This window comes from Vanessa cardui, chromosome 22 (assembly GCF_905220365.1).
Source record: "Vanessa cardui chromosome 22, ilVanCard2.1, whole genome shotgun sequence".
In the NCBI taxonomy this organism is placed as follows: domain Eukaryota; kingdom Metazoa; phylum Arthropoda; class Insecta; order Lepidoptera; family Nymphalidae; genus Vanessa; species Vanessa cardui.
Window position 1 is genome coordinate 3,162,715 of NC_061144.1, and position 27,089 is coordinate 3,189,803.

Sequence of the window (27,089 nt, forward strand, 5' to 3'; positions counted from 1 at the left end):
CGCCGGTCATATCACTACAAGAAGGTATAATAAATATACACAGCCAATAAACTATGAATTGTGTAGAATTTACTCTTTCATATAAACTTTGAATATATTAATTATTCCTTTATATTTCTTTTTGGGATAAAATTTAAACTAAAATAAAAGCGTTTATAAAATATGTCTTCTATGTTTAGGCATATTATTAAGATTTTGCAAATCAAAACCTATTATTACCCTGAAAAAAATTTAAGCATATGAGCGAACAATATCTTAAAAACAAAGTACTAAACATCATTACATAGTATAAAACATAGTCGCTTACAGATCTGTCCCTATGTATGCTTAGATTTTTAAAATTACGCAATGGATTTTGATGCGTTTTTTTTAATATATAGAGTGTTTCGAGAGGATCGTTTTGTATTATAATACATGGTAAAGAAACATTGATAATTTTAGAAGTTTCTAATGTAATTTAGCAAATAAACAAATCCTGTAGAATATTTAGTATCAATATTGCACCTGTGCCAAGCTGGGGGAATAGTGTTGAATAAAAATATTAAGACAAATGACTTGAATCTTGACTGAAAATAATTTATTCAATTAATTCAGTAACAAGCTCCATAAGATAATATGCAATGGAAAAATGTTTTAGATGATAGCAAGGGCTTGGTAAACGTGTTTAGCCACGCGTCGCCACGTGGCTGCGACCGCCTGTATACAAATTAGGGCTTTTCAACCCTAAAAAATTGTTTTAAAAATTCTGGTTAAGTCGCGCATACGATTGTTAGTTTAGTATAGATGAATGGTTTTAGTGAAATAATTTAATGCATGCACTTTATAAAGGCTGTTAGTGTTGGGTTTGAGCTGTCTATGGTGAATGAAGTAGTTATAATTTTTTTTTACATGGCTGTCTGGTTTGAATGAGTTTTATTTAAAGAGGTTTAATAACACAGATTGAAGATTAAGTGAAGTGTTGTTATAGATGGACGAGATACAATGCCTCCAGTTCTTTGGTCATTGACTGGAGTTTTTTTATTATTATTTTTTGTAGAAATATTTGATATTGGTGTTTGATGTGTTTTTAGTTTTTTGATAAATTTAAGAGAATTTTCCAAACCTTCTCCTCAAAGAAAGAGGAATCCTTAGCCCAGCAGTGGAAAGTTTACAGACTGTTGTTGTTGTAAGAGATTTAAAATTTTGTAATGCTTTATGATTATATATATTCTAAGACTGTTAGGCAGAAAGATGTCCGTATCACTATACATATTTTATATGTATCTTAATTTCAATATGAATTAAATTAAATAATAGAAAATTAATAATACTAAAAAAAATTAGGTTATATCTTAAAAGAAAAACACGATATAACTATAAAACACATAAATCATGAATTAATATTACGAAGTCACATTCGTATTCACATAAAAAAAACTCATATTCAATTATGATTTTCATTTTATTGTTACAATTCACCGATCAAAACCATATCTGTCATTAATATAACAAAAGTCCACCAGTAATTCATACGTTCAATAGCTACGATGTTAGAACAAATAGGGCCGTCTCAACGCATATCTCCACGCCTAATTGATTCTGCGTGTGACGGGGTGGGCAGCGCAGATCTGTTAGCTTTGAACATGTTTTGATATGATGACTTATTTCGTTTTATGTTTGCTTATCAGCCCCTACTAATGTTATGACTGTAGTAACTCTGTAACCTCGTTCTATTGACGCTTAGACTGCTGAACGGATTTAGATGAAATTTTATACTTTGATGGCGAGATGGCCCAGTGGTTAGAACGCGTGCATCTTATCCGATAATCGCGGATTCAAATCAGGCACCACTGATTATTCATGTGTTTAACGTGTGTTTGTAATTCACCTCGTGCTCGGCGGTGAAAAAAACATCGTGAGGAAACTTAAATGTGTCTAATTTCATAGAAATTCTACCAAATGTGTATTCCATCAACCCGCATTGGAACAGCGTTGTGGAATATGTTCCGAACCTTCTCCTCAAATGCAGAGGAGGCCTTAACCCAGCAGTGGGAAATTTACAGGCTGATGTTGTTATTTGTTGGTACTTTAATAGACTCTTGATTGAGGTAAAATTAGGGTGAAGGTGTGTGATATAGTTTTGTAAATTACGCGCGAGTATTACCGCGGTTTCAGCTAGTCGTTTTATATGTCTTTTACAGTGAATAAAGAGAGAGAGAGAAAGCTACTTAATCAGTTTATATAAGCTGATTAAGTACCTTCTTAAGTAGTAAGACACTCAGCGGATTTTTTGTCTATATAGGCGAAAAAACGCTAAGTTCCTTTGGTCGGTTCATCTCACATCAGGGTATCCTTTAAAGGAAATGAGTCATATGTACTATGTATATAAAGATAGTTTTTGCTGAGTTACTTATGTCGTATTACTTAGATTAACCTCATATAATGTTCATAAAATAATTCGTACTCTATCTTATACAGTACTTTATTGATCAAGGATGATTTTGTAATCACGAGAATGTCAAATTACAGAATTAAACTGAATGTAGAGCTGCCAGATTTTTGACAACGCTTTGCAGAAGATAAATCACTAGCTTTCTTAACCTACTTGGTCTTATAGAAAAAAACAACTTCTGTCAACTCTTGTTTGTTAACTAAGTGTTAGTAGGTCCATAGTGATGTTCTTTAATGATCTAGAAGATAAAAAATAACTTACCATCTTTGTTCATACCCATAGCGAGGCATTTCTTCAAGCGACAGGCCTGACACTGATTCCTATGAGCCTTGTCCACCACACAACGCCCTGTACCGGCTTGACATCTGTTAATGAAAAACATAATATAGTATAGTAGAACACAAATTATATGTAGAATCGGAAAATTCAATAAAATAGACAACTGCCGATTGATACAACCAATAGAAACAGCTCCCTATCGCGCCATTCGACGCCATTTGTCGCTAAAGATTCTCGCGTCAGTTCAACCCGAGAAAGCAAGTGCATGTAAATCGACGTGTCAAATTGACGAATATATTAGGACATATGGTATTACATGTTATAACGTTTGTGTAAAGATCATATTCACGTAAATAATATATTATGATAATTTGAGATAGCAAACTTAATTCGGATGCGATCGGTTTTACAAATTTTGCAGATGCTACATCTAAGTTGTGTCGTACTATAATATAGTATAGTATTAGGTGTGGGACAAATATTTATTCACATTAAAATTATACTTGGTTAAAAACACAAAAATGAGGTTGTTTAATGTTATGTATACTTTTTATCGTTATTTGTACAGTTATAGTTGAATATTCAAGTCAAAATATATTTAACGGAAAAATATATTCAGTTATTGAATCATCGTAGTTTTAGTCATTAATTATTCATTCAGATGACTGTGTATGCAATTACTAATTTAAAGATGGTCAATTTCAATGGCAGGAATAGTAAAGATAAATAAATAATAACTTTGAAGTTGAGATGATGTGATATCATTGATCTGAAATAGTCTAACTTTTTATATGAATTCGTGCAAATTTGTGTATCTTTTTATTATTATTGTAAAGGTAAGCAGATCGGTCAATGAACTCATTGGATGATCAGCACTGCCTATAGACATTGGCGCTGATATTAATTATTCCGTAAACCACGATTGCGATGTTGGAAGCTTATATTTTATGTCCGTTGTGCCTAAAGTTATACTGGCTCACTTATTATTTATACTTTAACACAACATTGTTAAATACGGTTGTTTGGTAGAAAAGCATCTGATCAACGGGTAATACTCACAGAAGGGCTGGCACTAATCCCTACCAAGTAAATTAAAGATATATAAATCGAAAACTGTATTGTATTGTACCTATCGCCTGGCAATGTAGTCAAAGACAAAGTCAAATATCTTTATTCAATATGGAACGTGTTTATAACGTGTATGTAAGCAAGTGGCTTAATGATTGACCTGAAAAGAACCGGTGAAAGAATCTCATAGGGATAATTTTTTTTTAATATCTTATTACAATACAATAATAAACATATTTTTGTTATTTGGAACAGCTTGGAGGCGACCATCTCATTGGTGATCATCCTAGGTGTGCAGTCAACTAGATAGATGTATATCTATGGTTCACCCGAATAAGCATTGAAATGTACATATTTGAGAGTTACCAGGCCAAAATAACACGTGGTAATAATTCGAAGTTTACCGAGCTGGTTACGAAATGTCTTAGAATTTCTTTCTACAGAAGGTTTCTTTAAGATGTTTTCTTTCACCGAGCAAGGAATGGATTGTAAACAGAACCTAAGCATTTGAAAAATCCCGTGCAATTTAAACTGTAGTCTTTGCTTAAAAATCGTGTGTTATTCGCTGACACTTCGATACAAAAAAATCCAATACACTAATAAAATAATCATTATATTTTGAGTTAATTATTATTATAAGCTTTTTTATATTATAGAACAAAAGTGAGTCGAGATGGCCCAGTGGTGGAAGAACGCGCGCATCTTAACCGATGATTGCGGGTTCAAACCCAGGCAAGCACCGCTGATTCATGTGCTTAATTTGTCTTTATAATTCATCTCGTGCTCAGCAGTGAAGGAAAACATCGTGAGTAAACCTGCATGTGACAAATTTCATAGAAATTCTACCACATGTGTATTCCACCAACACGCATTGGAACAGCATGGTGGAATATGTTCCAAACCTTCTCCTCAAAGGAAGAGGAGACCTTTAGCCCTTATCTCACCTGTTTATTTGTGAAAACAGCATTTAAATCAGTTGTATAGCCTAAAACATCGAGAAGCGACTTTGTTTTATAGCATGTAGAGATGTTTATTAATTATTTGTTATGTAGTTATAAGAACTTATTTATTCATATATTTAAGTAACTAAACAATAATAATCTTTTCAAACCCCTATACAAGATATTTTACCATACATCAAGTATAATATAGTATGTAGTTTTTAATTGATATGAATTATCCATGTTATAATAATATATTTTCGAAAGATTTCCATAAATAAAGTATTAAGAAAAAGCAATCAAATCGAACAGGCTCATCTTAAAAGGAAAAACTACTCAATCAAAGTGAATGCCAACAATCTGCGGACGAGGTCTAATCAAGATTAAAGATATTTCATTATACGTAATCCTTCACATAATAGGCTTAGGCTGGTTGACATTTGTTGCAATCGGTTTTCGGAGGGAAAAAATGCTTCGTGTGTTGAATGAATAGTGACGGTCCAAATACCGACCCTGTGGCACTCCCACTGCAGCTTAAGCGATTGGGTGAAAGTTATAAAAGAGAAAGACTTTCTTATAGGAATTAGTCACAATAATTCAAGGATACTAACACGCAGACTTCACAATTGTAACATTATTATCTATATTAATATTACAAATATAAAAGTAACTCTGTCTGTCTGTCTGTCGTTCTTGAACTGCCAAGCCAACGAACCGAAGTTGATGAAATTTGCTATGAAGCAAACTAGAACTCCCATGGAAGGACATAGGCTACTTGTTTGTCTAACACTACAACAAACCCCCAAACCACGATAGAAGCCATGGGCGACAACTAGTATGTCAACATATACAACTGATCTACTCGCCACTATTGTGCTAACACAACACGCTCTTTTTTCCCACATACTATTTGACTTACGTCCAGGTAGAAAAATATATATGTACCAGTACAAAACATTGCTTGAATTCTTTATACAGTTAAATACCAATCAATTTATCCGCTACCGAACTTATAAAGATTTAATAGTTCACTGCTCTATAAAAGATAGATTTAACGTTGCAATAAAAAGACCCAAAAATCAATTTGCTCCTGATAAAGAACCACATGTCACACTTGACCATAAGGGCGCATACACAATATTAATAACATTAAAGCGGGTGCTTCATTAAGTGAATAGGGCCCGAAGAGGGCCAAATGTTAAACTGTTTTTAATATTATCTGTGAATCTACCCTTGCTTTATGTGATTTTTTATACTAATTTTATTGGATGTAGTTTGAAGATTTTTAATTCGCAACTATCTTGTATTTAGCTTTGTTTAAAAAATATTGATTTTAAATTTAAATTTAATGGAGGCCTGTAAATGTCTACTAAAGATTGACTTTTCTCTTTAAGGTACCTTCATTGATGTAGTATCCTCACGATAAATTGCCTTCGCCGTTGGGTACGAAAGTAAGAACAGAAATTATGCACATAAAACGCATCATTGCCCTCGGATTTTAATCTACAATGTCTAGTAGAGTTAATGTGTTCTAGCTACTGCCATTTCAGCTCATCATTAGATATAAAGACTAACTAATTATAAATAGTCGTAACTAATTGAAAAAAGTCTGCCAAAAATAATAAGAATATAACAAGACAAGTTTTGATTTGTGAGACAAAACATATAATTCAATCGTTGTGAATAAAAAGTGAACAGTAACGGAGGGTCGTTTCAGGGGTTTATTATAAAATTAAATTCGCATTTTATCAAATTGCTAGTGTACGTATTCGAGTGTATATGTTAAGAAATAGGGGAAATTTAACAAATCGTAACACTGTTGGTTAGTATAATTCATGAAATTCGAATTTTAAAACTAAAATCAAATTCATATTTTTTCATTTATTGTCTTACTAAAATGAAGTATAGAATTTAAAGAAAATTGTGTTTGCAGTTAAGTAAATATATTAGTAAGTATGGGATTGATTATATTAAGTAAACAGAGGTTATTAAAAGATAGTGTGTTGTTAAATCACAGAGAGACACCACTTGATAATTATTAACAAGTTTACGGGTAAAATTGTTCATACCAATGTGAATTTGTTGATAATAAAATTTAATATATAGCCATAGGAAGTTAAAGTGTTACCAGAACACAAAATGAGAATTAGAAGCCAGACAACAATGTTTTTAATTTATATGGTCTTTCTCTAGATATTTGACAACATCACATACATCAATAAGTAAGTCAAATAGTATGTGGGAAAAAAGAGCGTGTTGTGTTAGCACAATAGTGGCGAGTAGATCAGTTGTATATGTTGACATACTATATATTACTCTGATCCCAATGTAAGTAGCCAAAGCACTTGTATTATGGAAAATCAGAAGTAACCAGACCCGAGACAACATCGACTCGTCCGAGAATCGAATCCTAAAAACTCGACCAAGGAGGTCGTATGTTTTCACGGAAATTCTTTTTCGCACCTGTTCCCCACGGTTATACTGTTCGTCTTTTTTGAGGCATTATCTGTGACTGTGCCGTCTATCCATAGCATACACAACCAAAACCCCAGATGCAAGAAGAATTAGAAATATTCACGAAGAGGATTAAGTGGATCAGAATCTAATTCGAGTGGTTTCTCCCCCATTGTCATTTTAGCGTTTCTTTACAGATGTGACTGCAACATATTTGGTGGCAGGTTTTTGATGGGGATTACGGGACTGTTTGATATGCTTGATTGTAAATTAATTTTAGGGTGATTCTTGTTTTGATATATATGTTTTCGATGCGGGAATATTAATAGAATAATGTTTTGTGTTGTTTGTTTTTATTTTATTTGTATTGCCATTTTAGATGATACAATTTTTTGATAGTTAAAATATATTATTATATTTTAGTCAGGTTTTGGTAATTTGTTGAGTAAATATTTTCAAAATTTCTTACATTTTGTAAACTTGTGACATTTATATCGAGTTATAAAATTATTATATATTAAAGGGATTGTAAAAAAAGTCGAAAGGAGAAATGGCACAGCAGAGGGCTTCTAAAACTAGATTCCTTTATTATAAACTGGATAAAACATAGTCGAAAATTTCAGATTTAAGCTCGAATAAGAATTCAAGACTTTTAATGTGGTTATAATCTGCTGATATTTTATCTCATGCACAAAGTTAAAGGAAACATCGTATCACCAACATTTCGATAATATTTTCCCCATCAATAAAAAAAAATGCTTTCGAAAAGCTAAGGTAAACACTTTGTCTTATTTTCAAGGATTTAGAAGACCTCAGAAAGGCAATGGGCATTTTTTTATGGTATAGGTTGGCGGACGAGCATATGGACCATCTGATGATAAGTGGTCACCATCACTCATAGACAATGACTCTGTAAGAAATATTAACTATTGCTTACATCATCAATGTGCCACCAACCTTGGGAACTAAGATGTTATGTCCCATGTGCCTGTAGTTACACTGGAACACAACAATACTGCGTACTGTTATTTGGCGGTAGAATAACTGAAGTACCTACGACGCTTTTCCAAATATCGACAATTCCAAAACCTTATTATTAATCACCAAAATTCTCATCTATATTGTTTGCAATTTACCAAGAATTAGGCAACATCATGACACACATACAACAACAAAGGCATTTATGAATCAGTAGCCCAATTTCGACAACGAAGACGTTACGCGTTTCACCAAATATTGCTTTTTGGCTGTTGATACAAGTGCTACACATCCGTTTGTCTACGGTCACAGACCGAGAATTATGTCACATGTGTGGCACCATTTTTATTAATTTCAAACACTTTCTCCATTTTCTTTTATTGTCATGTTTGTTATTCTGCTCTATTTCATTAAATCTATTCTACGAATTGTTTTGTATCTTGTATTTATATCGTGTAAAATTATTAAAATTGTTAACATTTATATTTTATTTATAAATCTATATTAATATTATAAATGTGAAAATAAGTATGCCTGTCTGTCTGTCTTTCTTTCACGACCAAACCGCTGAACCGAATTAGATGAAATTTGGTATTAAGCAAACTTGAATTCCAAATAAGGATAGGCTACTTTTTTGCCCTCGGCTTCGTACGGATGCAATTGGTACGGTAGGTATACAGCACTGAGAAATTACATAATTTTCTACTAATAATTTGTTTTAATTGGTTAATTAGTTCTTGAAATAATAAACGAATTCAACTTCTTTAGAAAATGAGTATAAATAATAAATTTAATATAATAATTTTTCAAGAGTAAACTTTGTATTGCTGGCATAAATAAGAGCCATTCAAAAAATATATTACATGAAATAAATACATATTGTGAATTTAATAACTTTTGTTTTCAACTATAAATAAAAATGTTTATAAAAAAATCAAGTTAGAAAACTTTATGTTCAGTTTTCCGTTAGGCTATAAATCGAACGAATAAACCGAAACAAAATATACGTATAAAATATAACACATAAGAGAAGCTTATAAAATTAAAATATGAAACTATAAATTTACCTGTATATAAGTTTCCGTCTGACAGAACGTTTGAAAAATCCACTGCAGCCATTGCACGCCAGAATGCCGTAATGTTTGCCTGAGCTCGTATCACCGCACACCACGCAGACGAGACCTGATCAATGATAATAAATATATAATAAATATTGGACAACATCACATACATAACTCTAATCCCAATGTAAGTGGCTAAGGTACTTGTGTTATGGAAGATCAGAAGAAACGGTTCCACAAACACCAAGACCCAAAACGACATAGAAAATTAATGAACTTTTTCTGCATCGACTCGCTTGAAAAAGAAGACTATGTCTTTGGGGTTCAAGCTTCATACCGAATTTTGTTAAGACAAAAAGACAGGCAGAATTTATTTTTTCAAATACCTATGTGTGTGGATTTACATCATTGATCTATACTAATATTATAAATGATAAAATTTTAACAAAAAGAAAAACCGACTTCAAACAAAACAGTATTTTAAAACAAATGAATATGCACGAAAAAGTAATAAAAATAATTGCGTATTCAACATATTTTTTAGAGTCTTCCTAAGTTAAATGAAATGAAAAATATTAGACTACTTAAAAGTCGATTAACGATTATATCATGTAGTTATAATTATTGGTATATTTGGAGCCGGTGTCAGCCACGGTGCCCTTGCCCTTGATCCAGTATATTATTGTGTAAAAGGTAATTTGTAAAAAACATATTTGTTAAAGTATTCTCGTATTATTTTTTGATAGATATACTGTAGGGTTTTATTGGCTGACACCGACTCCAAATATAACAATAATTATAACTACATGATATAATCGTTAATCGACTTTTAAGTAGTCTAATATTTTTCATTTCATTTAACTTAGGAAGACTCTAAAAAATATGTTGAATACGCAATTATTTTTATTACTTTTTCGTGCATATTCATTTGTTTTAAAATACTGTTTTGTTTGAAGTCGGTTTTTCTTTTTGTTAAAATTTTATTTATTTTTTGATTTTAAGTGAAGCTGATGTTGACTAACTAATTTTTTTTAATATGGATAGATTAAGCGTTCCGTTTGTATGAGTCAGAAACTACTTCGAGGACAATTTCAAAGGAAACTTGCGAATAAAGCAAAAATAAGCTTTTGAAAATGCGGATTTAATACGTCACGCGGCGTAAACTACAAGGATCCCTCGAAAGAGCTGTAATCGAACTCAGCAAAAAAACTTTGAAAAAGACCAACTATATTTCGTACATCATATGACATCACATCACATACACAAAATTTGATTAAAGATAGTACTTAAGAAATTCTGCCCCATATCGCACCCTAACTGCGAGCCGTATAGGAGTTCCATCACTACATAGTATAAAACAAAGTCGCTTTCTCTGTCCCTATATCTTTAAATCTACGCAACGGATTTTGATGCGGTTTTTTTTAAAAGATAGTGTGATTCAAGGGGAAGGTTTGTGTATATAATACATGAACAATGTAGTAAAGAAACACTGATAATTTTAGAAGTTTGCGATGTGATGTCGTATATAAACAAATTCTGTAGTATATTTAGTATCAGTATTGCACCCGTGCGAAGCCGGGGTGGGTAGCTAGTTGATTATAATATTCGACTATGATAATTACATAAACATAACCATATTACGGAAGGTGACTCAAATATCCAAATAACCTATAAATAAAAGATTCGACCGAGTATCGCTAACGTGCTCCTCAGAATTGTTCCGTTCCCTTCCGTTCCGTTACTTTGTCATGGATCCTGTGCTCCGAACCTTACCAAACTTTCACCAAATTACCCTTGAAGTATATTTTTTATAATAAAAAAAGAATTATCAAAATTGGTTAACGTGATTTTCAGTTATTCACCTATTTGTCGCGCATATACATAATGCAAATTTAAGACTTATGTCGTTTTCACATGGATACCATCATCGGAAAAAAAAATAAAAAAAATGGGACCCCACGGGAAGCACTACCTTTCAAACAAAAAAAAAATTATCAAAATCGGTCTACCCAGTGAAAAGTTATGAGGTAACAAACATAAAAAAAAAAAAAAAAAAAAAAAAAAAAAAAAATACAGTCGAATTGATAACCTCCTCCTTTTGGAAGTCGGTTGAAAATGTAAACTTCAATAGAAAAACGGTACAATTACAGTTGGAATCGTGTAAGAACCCTTGTGTTGTGTCTTTACGATTACTTTATTTTTAGTATATCTTGTAAACTATACAGGAGTTATAATATAAATTACATTTTTGAATTACGAATATAATTAGGATACAAGTTGTAGTTTTAGTATATAACAGTAGAGACCAGTATGACTTTGTTTCTGAAATAAAAATCGATTATTTAAGTTTAAAAAATGACATTCATATTAAAAATGGGAAATCTTCACACTCTAAAATCATTTAAAATCTATGTCTAGATGGTATCGATATTGAATCGATTTTATAATATATCAAACCTTGTTAATTGACAAAAGCTGCCAACCTGTCTTACCCAAGTGGTTGGTCTTCTTTACGGGGGGATCTGGCAGCCAGGGTCGGAGTGCAGGCGGTGCCAGAGCAGCTGCCACGAGAGCTGCTGATGTAGGGGGCGACCAACGTAGTGGTGATGTGCTGTCTTCTCCTGTAGACAAGGGAAAGAACATTTATTTTTCTTATTGAACAATCGGAATAATAATAAATTTTTATAAATAAAAAAAAACCGCCTTCAAAAATGAACTAAAAAGAAAAAAATAATCAGTTACATCCATACCCAATTTACGATTTTTTAATCACCTCTCAAAGTCGGTGCCAAGTGCCAACATTGCTAATATATATACATAATACATACATACAAAAACTAAATCTATTTATTGTATAGATGACACCATTAGACAAACCTTACTATCGATACAAATTAAATGATTTCAATGTAGGAATATATTTACTTTGTTGGCACCGACTTCAAAAGGTGATTAAAAAATCGTAAATTGGGTATGGATGTAACTGATTATTTTTTTCTTTTTAGTTCATTTTTGAAGGCGGTTTTTTTTTATTTATAAAAATTTATTTAATGCTTTTCAGTGTTGTTTTGTTATTTATAATTACAATTGGTAGTATTTGTCATTCACTTCATTATACTCAGTACATTTCGGCTTTCGACTCTAAACATAACTCAACGCCGTTTCAATATGATGTGGACTGCAACTCAAATTAAGCGTTACCTAAGTTATAATAGCCTAATGTTAACTGCTCATCGCCAATTAGACAATACCATTTTTCCCGATGCAATGCCGTTAATCATTGAGGAATTCTCCTGGTAATCCACCATCAGCTAGACTTCATCATAGGCATGTTTACTAACATCAATTGCTTGACGACTATCTTAAAGAAATAGAACTAAACCCGTAAAGTAGTTACTTACTAATAGGTTCTGATTACCAGTTGTGGTCTTCATCATCAGTTCCACTTCATCAAATGTCACTTTTCGTGAGCATATGACCAAGGCACTTTGAATAAAACCGAAATCACTATAGGTGTGCTTATAAAATTTGAGGAGTTCCCTTGATTTCTCCAAGATCCCATCATCAGATCCTGATCTCCTGACAATGGGACCACCTGTAAAACACGCCCTTTCAAACAAAAAAAGAATTGTCAAAATCGGCCCAGCCATCTTCGAGTAATTCGGTAACATACATAAAAAATAAAAAAAAAAAAAAAAAAAAAGGCCCCGACGAATTGAGAACCTCCTCCTTTTTTTGAAGTCGGTTAAAAAGGGGATTTAATATATTAATAGAGAATATTCCCCGCATTGGAACAGCGTGGTGAAATATGTTCCAAAAACCTTCTCCTCAAAGGGAGAGGAGGCCTTTAGCCCAGAAGTGGGAATTTACAGGCTGTTGTTGTTGTTTGTCGAATATTCTTAAAATTTCGGTTTTAATTCCTCTGTGTGACCATCTCCAATTATAAAGCCTTTATGAAAACCATATAAACGGTGGAATATATAAAAAAATGGATAGATTTAGCAATTAATTTTATAGGTAGCTTAATTAATCTTGCGTTATATTTATATACGTACTAAATGTTCAATAAAATTATATGAAAGAAAGAAATATAAAAATTTAAAATTTTGAGAAGATATTAATTTAATAACTTTGATTTGGCAAACTGTACACACTAAAAAACATTTTGAAATATATTGATATTAAGAGGGGCGCATAACTCCCTGTTTGTTATTTAATTTTCTATTTAATTCAATCGACCCATTTTATTTCACCACACAAGAATTTGAAAAAGGTCATATATTGTTTGGTTTTGGTATACGTTGGTAATGAAAGCACACTATTTCTTTATTTTTGCACCCAATATCTTGGAATATTTGTTTCAAATTTGATCCGTTTTATAATGTATACACCCTTAAACAACATTTTGATTTTATATTGTATACATAATAATAATAATTTAGTTTAATGATATATATAAAAAATCAAAGTTTGTAGTGGAATAAATAAAGGCAGTTACATTCAAACAGGAAACTAAGTATGACCACTCAAAAATCAAAATCAAAATATACTTTATTCAAGTAGGCTTTTACAAGCATTTTCGAATCGTCATTTAACAACTATTTTAAGTGAAGCTACCACCGGTTAGGAAAGTAGGTTCTACCGAGAAGAACCGACAAGATACTCAGTAGTTCTTTTTCAACATTTAAAAATACAGTCATGTTAATCATTAACCAACAATCAAATTTATGTTTGCACTTTAGTAATATATACTTAACTTACACCTCTTAACTATCACTACACCCAAAAGTAATATCAATAAACATTTAATATCAATAATGCTAATAGAATAGCCATTGCAAATCGCACCCTTTCGTTTTAATAGCATTTTCATTCCAAAATAAAATAGGGGGATGTGGACCAACATTGGTAACGTTGACATACGATAATGGACTTTATTCAAATCTAAATAAGATTCAAGTGAATGTCAAGTTATAGTGGTACACTAATATGATGAAACAATTAAGTGATTGCCGAATCGTATGGGTACCTTTGTAAGGATAAGGCGATTTGGTTTCGTGATTAATTCGTCATGGAATTTATGGATCGCTGAATTATGTTATATGTGGAAATAAACTATAGTAATGTCTGACCATGTTTGACGAACAATCTTGTTATAATATAATGTACTTGCAAGCATTCTTTATGATATGTGGTCATGATTAATGCATCAGCTAATTTTAAATGTTGTTTTTTGATATAAGTACGTAATTAAAAAAAGTATTTAATTGTACATTTCAAATAAAGTAGATCCGCAGTTTCCTTGGCCCTGTGTAACCACACATTTGACTCCATAGTCAACATAATAAAAATCTATAGAATTTATCTCTCATTGGTTTTCGATTACATGTAACAATTGGAACTTTATCTTACCATAGACCTCAGAAAGCAAGAATAGATTTATCCAAACAAACAGACATGTACAAATCTCTACAATCAGTAGAGTTGAGAACCACTCTACAAACTTGAACTTTAAGGAAGGACAAACATTTTTTGCCTAACACATAACAATGAATCCTCTAAATCACGAGCGAAGCCGCAGGCGACAACTAGTGTTAAAATAAAACCTTTCAGTTCAAGGAATTGTGTTAAGAAACTAAGTGTCAAACTGTGACAATACAACAATTCGTTTACAATGAACGTAGGCTCGCAAATGTAGTTACAGATGGGGTCTGTTACTGACGTTACTGTACTCATTGAATTATCTTATTGTTGGCAGACTTACGAATATTTAGACACACCCGTTTTAAATATTATTATTTTTTATTATAGATATAATTTAAAAAGTTACGCGGTTTACATGTTGAAGGGGATTTTTGAAAAAGAACAAGATGGTTTAATGGATTAGCAAGGAATATAACCGTTAGACCGTTTTAATAAACCACCGGCATATATGTAGTCAATTTGAAACATAGCAGAAGGATATTATATATTATTTAAGAATTAAATTGTATTTAAGAATTACAAATCCTATTACTATGCAATCATACCCCATAATCAATCGGTCATTCCACAATACATAAAAAAGGTAGAATATATTTAAAAAATCTACAGTTGTTTAATATTTAATATAACTGGCAGCTCTATTTGTATTGTATCTACATGTAGGTAAATAAACAGACACAATAAACTCGACGCTGATTGCCGAATGGCTATTATATCCGCTACCGTCGGAATAACTTAATTTACTAGCAAAGGGCTACTCCAGTACTGTTCTGGGGGTATACACTGATTTTTCTTTTTATATCATTTTAATTTGTAACACTTTAATCTAATTATTTTAAATGTGGATTTGACGTAATTTTTATTATTAGTATAATTTTTTTAATTTATGTTTTTCTTTATTTTTAATTGTTATTTACATAAATAGGCAAAGACAAAACAGTTGAGCGCCTTTTTCTCGTCGATTTGCCAATTGTTTTTTGTTACCTAAGGCGAATACTATTATTGTTAAATATTTATATTATTAAGTACGTGTGGAGTATAATTATCAAATATTAAACTAACTGATGTAATTACATATATTTATAACATTATATTTTCTTCGGGCGCAATGGTAGTCAAAACTATATTATTACATGTATTTTAAGGAAGCGTAAAAAATTTTTAGCGTTTGAGTAAAACCTTTTTTGACGCAATAACTCCACACACAGTCACAGCTCTGAGTCGAATCGTGCACGTGTTAAAATGTTATATACCTCGGAGTAAAACTTTAATTGTACGTTGGCACAAGCGACTACTCCGAATAAAAGCAATATCTATATCGCTCGAGGCACACTTACGGATAGAATAAAAATTCAATATTTTATTTAATGTATTTCTTTTAAATCGGCTTTATTCCAACTAATTTTCATTTTTTCAATTATATTGGAATTTTGATTGATTTTGTAAGCGCTCGCGGCGTTCACGCAATGCATTCGCTATTTCGTTTTACTTTTACGTTTTAATGAACGGCGTTTTCGTAGCGACTGCTACGTAGTCTACGCGCGAATAGACCACGATGATACTTAACCAAAACCCAAGGCGGCGGTATTAATCATATTTAAGAACTATTTATATTAATTAGATAACTAACTTTCCATTTATTTAAATAAAACTAGTTATAACGGATTTGAATCGCGTATATTAATTATTTTTAACATCCCGACCTTTCGAGCACTTTACAGAGTTCGTGGTCACGGGTAGACTTTTCATATATGTTTATTGCTAGTACTGTTCATTAGTAATTTTTAAATAATATTTTAATAATCACTTTTAAGTTAATACTGTTTAATCATTGCGGCCTCAAAACCAGGCAAGTATTAATGATTTTTCATATGCTTCAATTGTGTTTATAACTCAACTCGAATTTTGCAGTGAAGGAAATCATAGTCAATGCTCTACCAATCATTGTTCTTAACATAGTATGTTCCTATAATTACACTGGCTCACTCGGGATTTTCTTTAAGAGCGACAAATAAAATACACTCAAAACAAGTACCATATATTTGACGAGCATAGCTTTGTAATGACTTATTATATGAATAATGTATTTATATCAAGAAGGTAATCATTAAACTGTAGGCTTAAAAGAAGTTTATTTCCAAAAAGAACAAAGTTCGCTCACAAAGGAAATTTTAAAATTATAACTACATTTAAGATATTGCAAATAATAAACAGTAGTGATATTAAACAAGATCAGTGAAATCATATATGGGTTCTTAATCGTTTTTTTAAATATATTTAGAGATTTTGAATTTACAACGCTTACAGGCAAAGAGTTATACAGCTGTGCTCCTTCAAATGAAATAGTTTTAATGCCGTAATTGGTTCGAGTTTTAGGTGTTTCTAGTTTATATCTGTTCCTTGTGTGGTAAAAATGGGTTTTGGTTTTAAAGGTAATTTGAGAATGAGTTTTGTTAATATTTTTCGAATAAGTATACATAATTTATATTTATACATTTGTTTAATAGATAAAATTTTAGTAGTTTTATATAAATCTTGTCAATCAATAAATCTATGTCAATATAAGAGTAAGTTAAATATTTGATTCGAAAGCAAATTGATAATAAAGCTTATATGTAACGAAATATATTATGTGCTCTCATATTACAGAATTTAAAAGCAACACAAATAAAATATAAAATCTTGACAGGATAGCACAGATAAAAAAGGCTATATAAAACGTGAAAGGACATAAAAGAAAATTGTATGAGACACATAAAAAGAACAGTTTGGGAAATTGGAAGTCGCGGGAGAGAGCGAAGTAAATCCCTGGTATCAAGATAAATCAATGTTTGTACCGAGTATGGCACTTACAGGCGACTACGGAATGACGTGGAGTCGACGTTGATTCTTATAAATTTTACTAGGGAAAAAATCTGTTAGCAAATTTTAATAATATGGAAATGTTATTTGTAAAGGTGCACGATGGTCAGTTAACCGATATTTTAAATGACTTTCTAATCATGTTCCCTGTTAGAGTGTAGATTTGCAGCTTATTTCACCTGCTTCATTGTATGTGGTAAAACTTTTCTTAACAGATATATATCTATTTCTACATATTTTCGTCCCAAATGAATTATAAATTAAACATGAAATAAAACAACGGCGCTTGATACTCCACTAAGCAAAGATGGACACATTTCATTTTAGTATCTTAAAAAAATAAAAATATGGTACTTATAATATTTTAATATAAAAAAATTATTGAATTTAAGACAACTCTATAGCTTTTTGAAGCCACGAGTCGAGTCGGAAAACTTTGTCGCTTGCCGTTTTATTTGGTTTTCTTTTGACGCGAGAGCTCTTGAGCCGCCCTGATTAATTTCCTCCCTCCCTTTTCAAATGCTACATTTTAAGGATTCACTTAAATATACCCCTACCTAGCCTTGGGCGTCCTGGAACTTTCCTTAATGCTTAAACTGAATTTGTTCGGCAATCTTCCATGTTTTAGACTTTTTAGTTATAGACGAACCAACCAGACATAGCTATAGTGTGTACCAATTTATACATATCTTCAGTGGTACGGTAAATAATTAAACTAGCGCGCTTAACGTTGCAACAAACGGAACACTACTCAATATCTGATACAATCATTATAAGGAGATCATTTCAAAGAATTTAACATTACAATAATCAATAGGTAGGTATAGAACGTTGTGTATATTAAGAAGATAAGACTTCATTTACACAGGCTATATATGTACTAATGCGAATTTGTGTCTGTCTGTTTGTTTGAAATGATCTCACTTCCAAACCTCTGAACTGAACTTAATAAAATTTGTTATGAAGCAGCCTTGATATTCAAGGAAGAACATGGGATACTATTTATACCTATCACCTGAAGTTACGATTACAATAGTACGACCAAAGCTGCGGGCGAGACATTTACGTGTCTTTAAATTAATGTTCAAACCCTTAGTTAAACACTATATTGTCATATTTTTTTATTTATAGAATGATATTCGAAAATAATAAAAAAGCATACATACAGACAGATTAATAATGAAGTTGCGTAAAAAAGCAATAGAAAATAAAATAATAAACACCAATAAAACACAATGACATAGTAAGAACCCAATAAAGTGTTATTCGAAACGCGAACCCATTATTGGAAAATGAAATTCAAATCCCCATATAACCTGTTTTGTATTCAAAACGCGAGCTGACCGGGTAAAGTGGCAAATCATGGAGCGGCTGAAAATCAGTCAAATAGACCCCGAGCTACTGGCACACGCGGCCCGAATAACAAATGTGATGCCATTAAAAATATGTCATCAAATATTGAATCGAATTGGAGTTTTTTTTTTTTTTTTGATAACCATGAAGGTTCTATATGTTTTTATACTTTTTGGAATATTTTATCGGAAGATCGATCGCTGTCGAGAAAATTATTTTGTACGTTTTTATTTATGTTATAGATTGGTGGTTCAGAAAAATGGCCTGACCTGGCACCTAGTGCTAAGTGTTAAACTACTTACAGACAATGGTACCGTAAGAAATATTAACCATTCCTCACTTCACTATTCCGCCACCAACCAGTCCCTATTGCCTGTAGTTACACTGGCTCACTCATCCTAAAAACCGGAACACAATAATACTGAGCATAGAATATCTGATGAGTGGCTGGTTACCTACTCAGACGAGCTTGTTCAGAGCCCTACCAATAAGGTTTTAAGTCATAAGACTTTATTTTTAAATACTATGTCTTTGAATGTTATGTATAAAAAATATGCTTTACATTTAATACCAAATTATTTTATTATATAAATTTATAAATATAATCTTTATAGTTAAGCGTAGGCGTATGGGTAGAAATACAAGTAGATGGTTTTTTAATTCATGATTTAGTTATCTATAATGCTATTATAACTGCAAAAGGAACTCTGTGTGTCCGCTGTCCTTTTAAAGCTAAATCACTGAACCTAAATTGATTCAATTTTAGTTTGAAACAAGTTTGAATTTCAAAAAAGCATATAGGTTACGTTTTATGGACAACATCAAGCGACCAACACCTTAAACGCGTACGAAACCGCGGATAGCACTATGTTCTGAACTAATACTAATTCGTTTTCATTGGTGCGGGATTTAAACACATTTTTCTTTATGATCTCACTCTAAAGAAAGATATATCAATATTAATTTTATTAAAAAGGCTATTGTAAACAGGGACATCAGCATCGATAAATAATTAATAACAATAAGCAAATAAATTTTAAAAATACTTACCTTTTAATTAGCTTTTACGCTAAAGTAAATTTATACGAGTATTTTATAAATGTCTTGTACTGAATCTTAGTGTATAGTTACAATGGAACATTCTCTCTTGAAAATGAAGTCTACGTCATTTCTAATTGTTCAATTCAATTCTTAGTTCAACGGCTTTTAGTTTTGCCGACTGGCTAATTGTTTCAGGTAACTGTTTTATCGCGAAAGATACTAAAAATGTTAATCGCGAAAGGATAGAAAAGTAATCGATGCCCTCTTGTTTTCTTATTCTAGTAATACAACGGTCCTATTGCATTTCAGTCGAAATCGTATTGAAATAATATAAATCAGTAGAGTAAGATATTAAGGTCTGTATTAATCAAAAATCTCCATTCAAGAAGGCGATTCGATTCTTCATTGTACAAGATTAACTAGTCGTTAAGCTAAGCTAATATGTTTTATAAGTGATATAGGTAATTACTTATATTATATTTTTTCAGAACCACGTAAGTAAAATATTGTTACACGTTAATCTTAGAAACTAGAAAATTAATCTTCATTCTATCTTCGTCGATAAATGTGTTATGATAAGTGTCGATTCTATTTTGTTTTTAAGAATTGTTAAAGTTATACGAAAATAACATAGAATTATTTTTATTCTCTTAAATATATCTTAGGGAATACACGCAGAATAATAGGAAGGGAATATGAGTTAGTGCTACGGGTGCGAAGCCGACGCTGTAAACATGTTTCCACTGGCCGCTTCTCCCATGTTAATTTTTCCAGAATAAAAAGTATATTTAGTAAGTAAACTGTGTGATAATAACGGCTATAAACCATATCCATGCCAAATTTAATGCACATCCGTTCAGCCGTGATATCCATACAAGCCTTCGCTTTTATATTATTAAAAGAAAAGTAAGATATTGGTCTTTGGTTGAAATACCGAATAAAACAAAAGAAATCTAATTAGTAAAATTCTAAAATAGTTCATGAGAATTACATATCGAGGAAAATGCAATAACAATTACAACTCAACCAATGTTGTTTTTTAACTGTTACAGCAATCTTTGTATAAACCATATCCATGCCAAATTTAATGCACATCCGTTCAGCCGTGATATCCATACAAGCCTTCGCTTTTATATTATTAAAAGAAAAGTAAGATATTGGTCTTTGGTTGAAATACCGAATAAAACAAAAGAAATCTAATTAGTAAAATTCTAAAATAGTTCATGAGAATTACATATCGAGGAAAATGCAATAACAATTACAACTCAACCAATGTTGTTTTTTAACTGTTACAGCAATCTTTGTACTTGATTGATTATATTTATTGCAGAACATCAAAATCGAAATATTTAAAAATAAACCACTATTGTCTATTTTCTACATCCGAACTAATCGCTATAAAATTCATAAATAACTTCAAATCCAATTACAGTATGTAATCAATATTTTTTTATCGATAAAATGAGTCGAGAGTAAATAATCTAATGGTTAGTGGTCCCAACCAACCATAGACACATCTCTACAAACCATATCTGTGACTTTATGATTCTTGTGCCATAAGAGTCACAATCACGTTTTATACAGAAATAAATATAAATCAAAATCAAAATAAACTTTATTCAAGTGGGCTTTTACAAGCACTTTTGATTAGTCATTTTACAATTAACTGAAGCTACCACCGGTTCGGAAAGTAGATTCAACCGAGAAGAACCGGCAAGAAACTCAGTAGTTACTCTTTTTCAGTATTTAATAAATAAAAAGTCATGTTAGTTAATACAATTATTTAAATTAATATATCCTGCCTGGAAGTCAACAGGTATTAATGCCACGCTTTTTTATCATCTATCTTGTATCGAATAACATGCCTTTTTTATCAATGTATTTTATAAACGATTTGAATATACGAAACTGCAAAGTTAAAAATTTCTGCGGTATAAAAAATATTGCTCTACAATTGTGTAACATAGTGAGTGCTTTATTAGTAAATATGAATTATTGATGGTACCTGTCATTCTCGCTTCTTGATGGTCTTGAGTCAATTGAAGAGGATTTTGAGCCACTTCCATTTTATTTCAAATTTAGAATAGTCCGTTCCTTTTTCAAATCACTTGATTCCAATTAAAACTAATTGTACACCATTTTATTTTTTGATAGTTAATAGTCTAATGTTTTACTTATATAATCAACATGAATTATATTTTAGAACTTAAATTATAAAATGCTTGCAAAGTAGCGCATTTGGCGATTGTTATCGTTGTTTATAATATGCGATTTATTAAATTATTATATGAAGACATACGTAAAAACTATATTATTGTTTTTGAAATTTATAAAAATAGATTAAATATAGAAATAACGACACCAAAAAATACCCAATCGTAAAAGTAATATTGGCGGGAACGCGGGAATAGAGAGTTGTCACTTTTGACGTTAATATTTTTTTTTTTTTGCTTGTCGGCAGCGAGCCGCGCGTTGCTAGTGTTGCTACGGCCGGGGCACTTTTGACTCGATCTCACCGCGTGGCGTCGAAGGCGGGGCGAGACTCCGCCCCGTTGCTTTTGACGCGGGCCCCCTTCAGGGGGAGACTTCGATTTTGGGTCAGCTGTTAAGCGTCCGTTTTAAGCTTTAATTTGTGGCATTACGGTGCTGCGTCAGCCAGCCATTTAGAATAATGACTCTGCGCGCAAAATTAAATGGTTATTTCGATTTTCCTATTAACATAACTTGTATGGTATGTTTTGATTTAAAAATGTAATAAGAAAAGAATATAAACCTAAATAGGTTATCATAGACGAATTAAGTAATTTAAAGATATAAAAGTACTTATTAAAATGTTATACGTATATTTTCTCTAAAGTGTTTTATTTTTAGATTTGGTTTCGTAAAAAAAAAACAACATATTTTTTTTTTAATATTAACAGTGTCGGTGTTTATTTTGATAGCAATAGCTTAATATATTTCATTTCGATACATATTTTATCTACTATATGACATCGATAACAAATTGTATATAAAATGCTACATTACAAATAAACATACAGTAGGTATTCGGTATATGACATTTAATGCCTGACGAAATAAAACTTGATATCTGACATGCTTCCCTCCAATGACAAGAGGGAACTTTCGCGAAGGCGTGGCGAAACACAAAACGCGGAATCAGAGAGGAAAAGTCAACAATTTTCCCGCGTCTTGCGAGCCAATCGCATAAATCTGTCATTGCTTTGTATCCGAATATGCGTGTCGTGTAATACCTACAGTGATTTAAGATCAATTTAAATTTAAAAAAAGAACATTTCTAAAGACGATAAGTACGACTATTATAATCCCAAAAATAAAATATGTTACCAACTTAAAAAAATAAAAATATTACCTTTGTTATAAAGTTAAACACTTGATTTTTTTTTCTGATGAATATGAACAAAGAAATGAAAAAGATATCCTATCAATGCAAATTTATTTTTTTAAGCAAGGTATATTTAAACATATTTTAAGGAAGATAAATTAACGATTCGTACTTACCTTTTTATCTTCTATTTCTTAGAATAATATACGTAATGACTTAAAGCTAATTTATTCACAAATTATTTCTATAATATGAAATTAATTTGTATTACTACTTAATGTTAAATAGGATAAAACAATTTAATGAAACCTACATAGAAGGAATATTACATTGCTTTTTTAAATAATAAATTAAAAAAAAAGGTTTAATCCATGTAAAAAAAAAATTATTTCAGAATTATGTTTCATCACAGATCAAATATTGATCAGGATCTGTTTTTTTTATTAAATATGTGTGTTCTTTTCTATGAATCAATGTCATGATATACGATTAAGATCGATATTTGTCATAGGTATAGCATTTATATGTGTCTTGTATACATGTGATACAGTTTTTAATTCGCAAAATATACTTACAAAGTTATTCAAATGTACCTATAGCTACATAATATCTGTAATTATTTCAAGATTAATCAATATTTAACGAAATAATAATAAGCACGCTTTCATAGTTCGTAAGATTAATACTTACCTTATTATACATATGTAAGTTTTTATATTATATAAGATCTTGTAACGATATATTGAAATATATGTATATCTTTTGAATTAACAATGTAAACTTTATTAAAAAAGAATAAGTATTATACTTTTCATATATTTTATTCATATAGTCTTAAAATCATCATTTACTAAAAAATCCCTTTCAATTCTCGAAGGAACCCCAAAAACTACCCACAAGTCAATCGCCAAACTCCGTTCTGTGAAACACCCGACCCCTCTCCCCAAACCCCCTTTTCAGACCTTTTTCTCCCCCTATTTGCCCCCGAATTACCGCTCACCCCTTAACCGCGGTCTTCAGTGACAGTTCAATAAAGCACGGCGACCAATCGTGGCAAACGTCGCCCGGTATAAGCCAATAGGATTAACGCTATTCCCGTCTCTGTTACGAATTCGTTAGTTTGTATTTATGCATCTCGCTCACACTTATAGTCTGCGAATTCTTGATTCGATTGCGATTGATTTCTTTATGCGAATTTTCTTTTGTTTTGCATGCCGTTAAGCGGGTTTCGGTTATTGTCTGTCGAATTAGGTTCTTTATCAAGACATAATAGTAGGTGGGGACATTATGAATAAAAAAAAATTAAAAAAATATCGACTCTAATTACAAATTTTACTATTATATTTTTGTTAATAAAAACTTTTTTCATAATAGAGTAGCAAAAAAAATTTAAAAAAATTAAGAAAAAAAAAATGTTTGATTTCAATTAAGATAATTAACACTTTAAGAGGATTCCGACGTGATTTCCATCGCTTCATAGTTAACGCTTTTAGATGAACTGTAAGCTATGTTTCATCACGTTCTTACACAAGGGGAATGCTAATGCGTGCGAAATCCGAAGCTTTTGGGAATAAATTACTCAATAATATAGATAGATTTACTATATTTAAATATTTTGCATCTGTATAAAATCTTAACCTTTACTTTTTTTTTAATTGTTCCAAATTAATGTTGCCAATTTATTGCGGTATTTAAAAAAAAAAAATAAGACATAAGTATAAGTAAAAATTCTAGGTTAAATTTGAGTTCAAGTTTCTTATTTGTATTGAAATTTCTACAATTCAAAGATTTGTTTCTTATATGTGTACAGTTTCAGAAACCACATCACAAACCACCAACCACATTTACAGAAACCTACATCTGCTTATGCTTCGGACTTTTTGCTTTTAATGAAACGAAAGCAATATGTAAATTCATCAATTGATGGTAATTGTTTGATAGTACCAAATTATTAATTTTGTCCAATCATTGGGATGGTAAATTATAATATACTTAGTTTTTATATATAGCTAACTACAATATTTTTTTCTTAATTTTGCCCAGCCTGTACATGTCTAATTACACATACGACCTATTGTGTATTTAATCTCCTTGGATAGGTATACTTGAAAACAGAAATCTTAATTCTACGTAGTAACAAGTAAAACTATTTACTTTACAAAAGGGATCGTAACTAGTTATGTCCTGTTAAAAACAAATGTTGGACTATGTCTACTAAAAATAGGTGTAAGATAGGTTACTTTACGCCATTGTTCTATTGTGGGATTGTGCATGTAAGTATATGTATGTTTGTGTGTGTGTGTCTGTATCAGAAATTCATTCAATAAGACCCTTGACATATTTGTGCTTACCGCTGAAACGAACAAGAAAAATATATGCTATTTGATGTATGTAAACTTCAAATAGCCCATGAAAACTCAAACTGAATTTGAACCTGATTTTGAGTCATAACCTGTACCTTAATACAGTTTGGAACATACCACTTTATTATAAGATGCGTATCGTACCTCATCAAGGCGTGATAAAATCTTTAGTAAGCTCTAAGTTTGTAATACGGAACCAAATTATTGATCTCGCAGAAAAAACCAGTCACCTGATTTTGCTAACATTTAGTCAACACAAAACACACGCGTTAAACGTGAAATATGCAATGTATAAATTGAAAACAAAAGACAATCATGAATAATCTACCATTGAAATGTCTATTCATGGAATAGTATGTACTTACTTATAAAATTAAAAATTAAATTTAATAACAATATACGTAGTACCTACTCTTCAATCTCAAACTAATTATCATCTTTAGCGAATATGATATTTATACAAATGTAATAACGTGTAATATCATATGACATAATATATTCGTCAATTTGACACGTCGATTTGCTTTCTCGGGTTGAACTGTGAGAATCTATAGCGACGAATAGCGTCGAATGGCTCGATAGGGAGCTACTTCTATTAGTTGTATAAACCGGCAGTAATCGGTTTTACGAATTTTGCCGATGCTACATCTAAGTTGTGTCGTACTATTGGTATATATTTTAATTGTAAGTTAATTTCTATTTATTAAATTCTTGAAGCTTTACATTGTTGTCTTTGCAATTTTATCTCTATTCATTACACAGCTTAGATTTATACATATAGTCTTGAATCCTGCAAGATTCTGTCCCTGATAGATTAAGAAAACAAAAACGTTCTCTGCTGACGTAAATTTTCTCATATTCAAAGGACACGATTAATTATTCTTAAAACGTACATAGCATTGTACGTCCATTAAAGGGCTTATTCTGCGTCATATTATCTTAAGTAAAAGGGAATAATAATAGATACGTCACCGACAATTATTTTAATCTTCGCAGTTCAATGGATACAAATTGGATAATGGACGCCGCGGGTGGCGCTTGCGTTCCCGCTGTGATGTCAAGAGCAGGTGACGTTTGGACTGTCATGGCGGGCTGGCGGAAATTTGACAGCGAATTTGGCGGGAATAGGTAATATTTTCATTAAGTTCTACTAAGCGAGTAATTGGACGAGAATCACACAATGTTAGGTACTTGCCATTGCAATTGTTTTCTATGTTTGTAGTAGTAGATAACCACATACACATATGTGTATTATATATATAATAAGGCTTTAATCATGATTGCGGGGACTTTTTAAAGAAAGCATTATTTGTAATCTATCTCTATGATTACAAAAATACGGTTATTTGTGTATTACCAGCACTAAATATGCAGCAAATAAAATAAATCATTATAAGTAATAATATTAACTTACATGTGTTAGGTACA

General features: G+C 31.3%; 1 protein-coding gene across 1 annotated transcript; it reads right to left on the minus strand.

The window, feature by feature from the left end:
• Positions 1-2,659: 2,659 nt before the first annotated feature.
• Positions 2,660-22,267, minus strand: LOC124539365 (nuclear hormone receptor family member fax-1-like). Its single transcript, XM_047116737.1, has 4 exons — positions 21,958-22,267; positions 11,705-11,833; positions 9,219-9,333; positions 2,660-2,796 (listed from the first exon to the last, which is right to left on the minus strand). The coding sequence occupies exons 1-4, from the start codon at positions 22,016-22,018 to the stop codon at positions 2,670-2,672; spliced, it is 432 nt and encodes a 143-aa protein (XP_046972693.1). The 5' UTR covers positions 22,019-22,267; the 3' UTR covers positions 2,660-2,669.
• Between the last annotated feature and the right edge of the window lie 4,822 nt (positions 22,268-27,089).

Excerpts from the sequence above, each read along its gene's own strand:
- LOC124539365 (XM_047116737.1), bottom strand. The coding sequence starts at position 22,018 with ATGGAAGTGGCTCAAAATCCTCTTCAATTGACTCAAGACCATCAAGAA. Across the intron at positions 11,834-21,957 it reads TCAAGAAGCGAGAATGACAG|GAGAAGACAGCACATCACCA; the intron begins GTACCATCAATA and ends CCTTGTCTACAG. Across the intron at positions 9,334-11,704 it reads AAAGAAGACCAACCACTTGG|GTCTCGTCTGCGTGGTGTGC; the intron begins GTAAGACAGGTT and ends ATCATTGATCAG.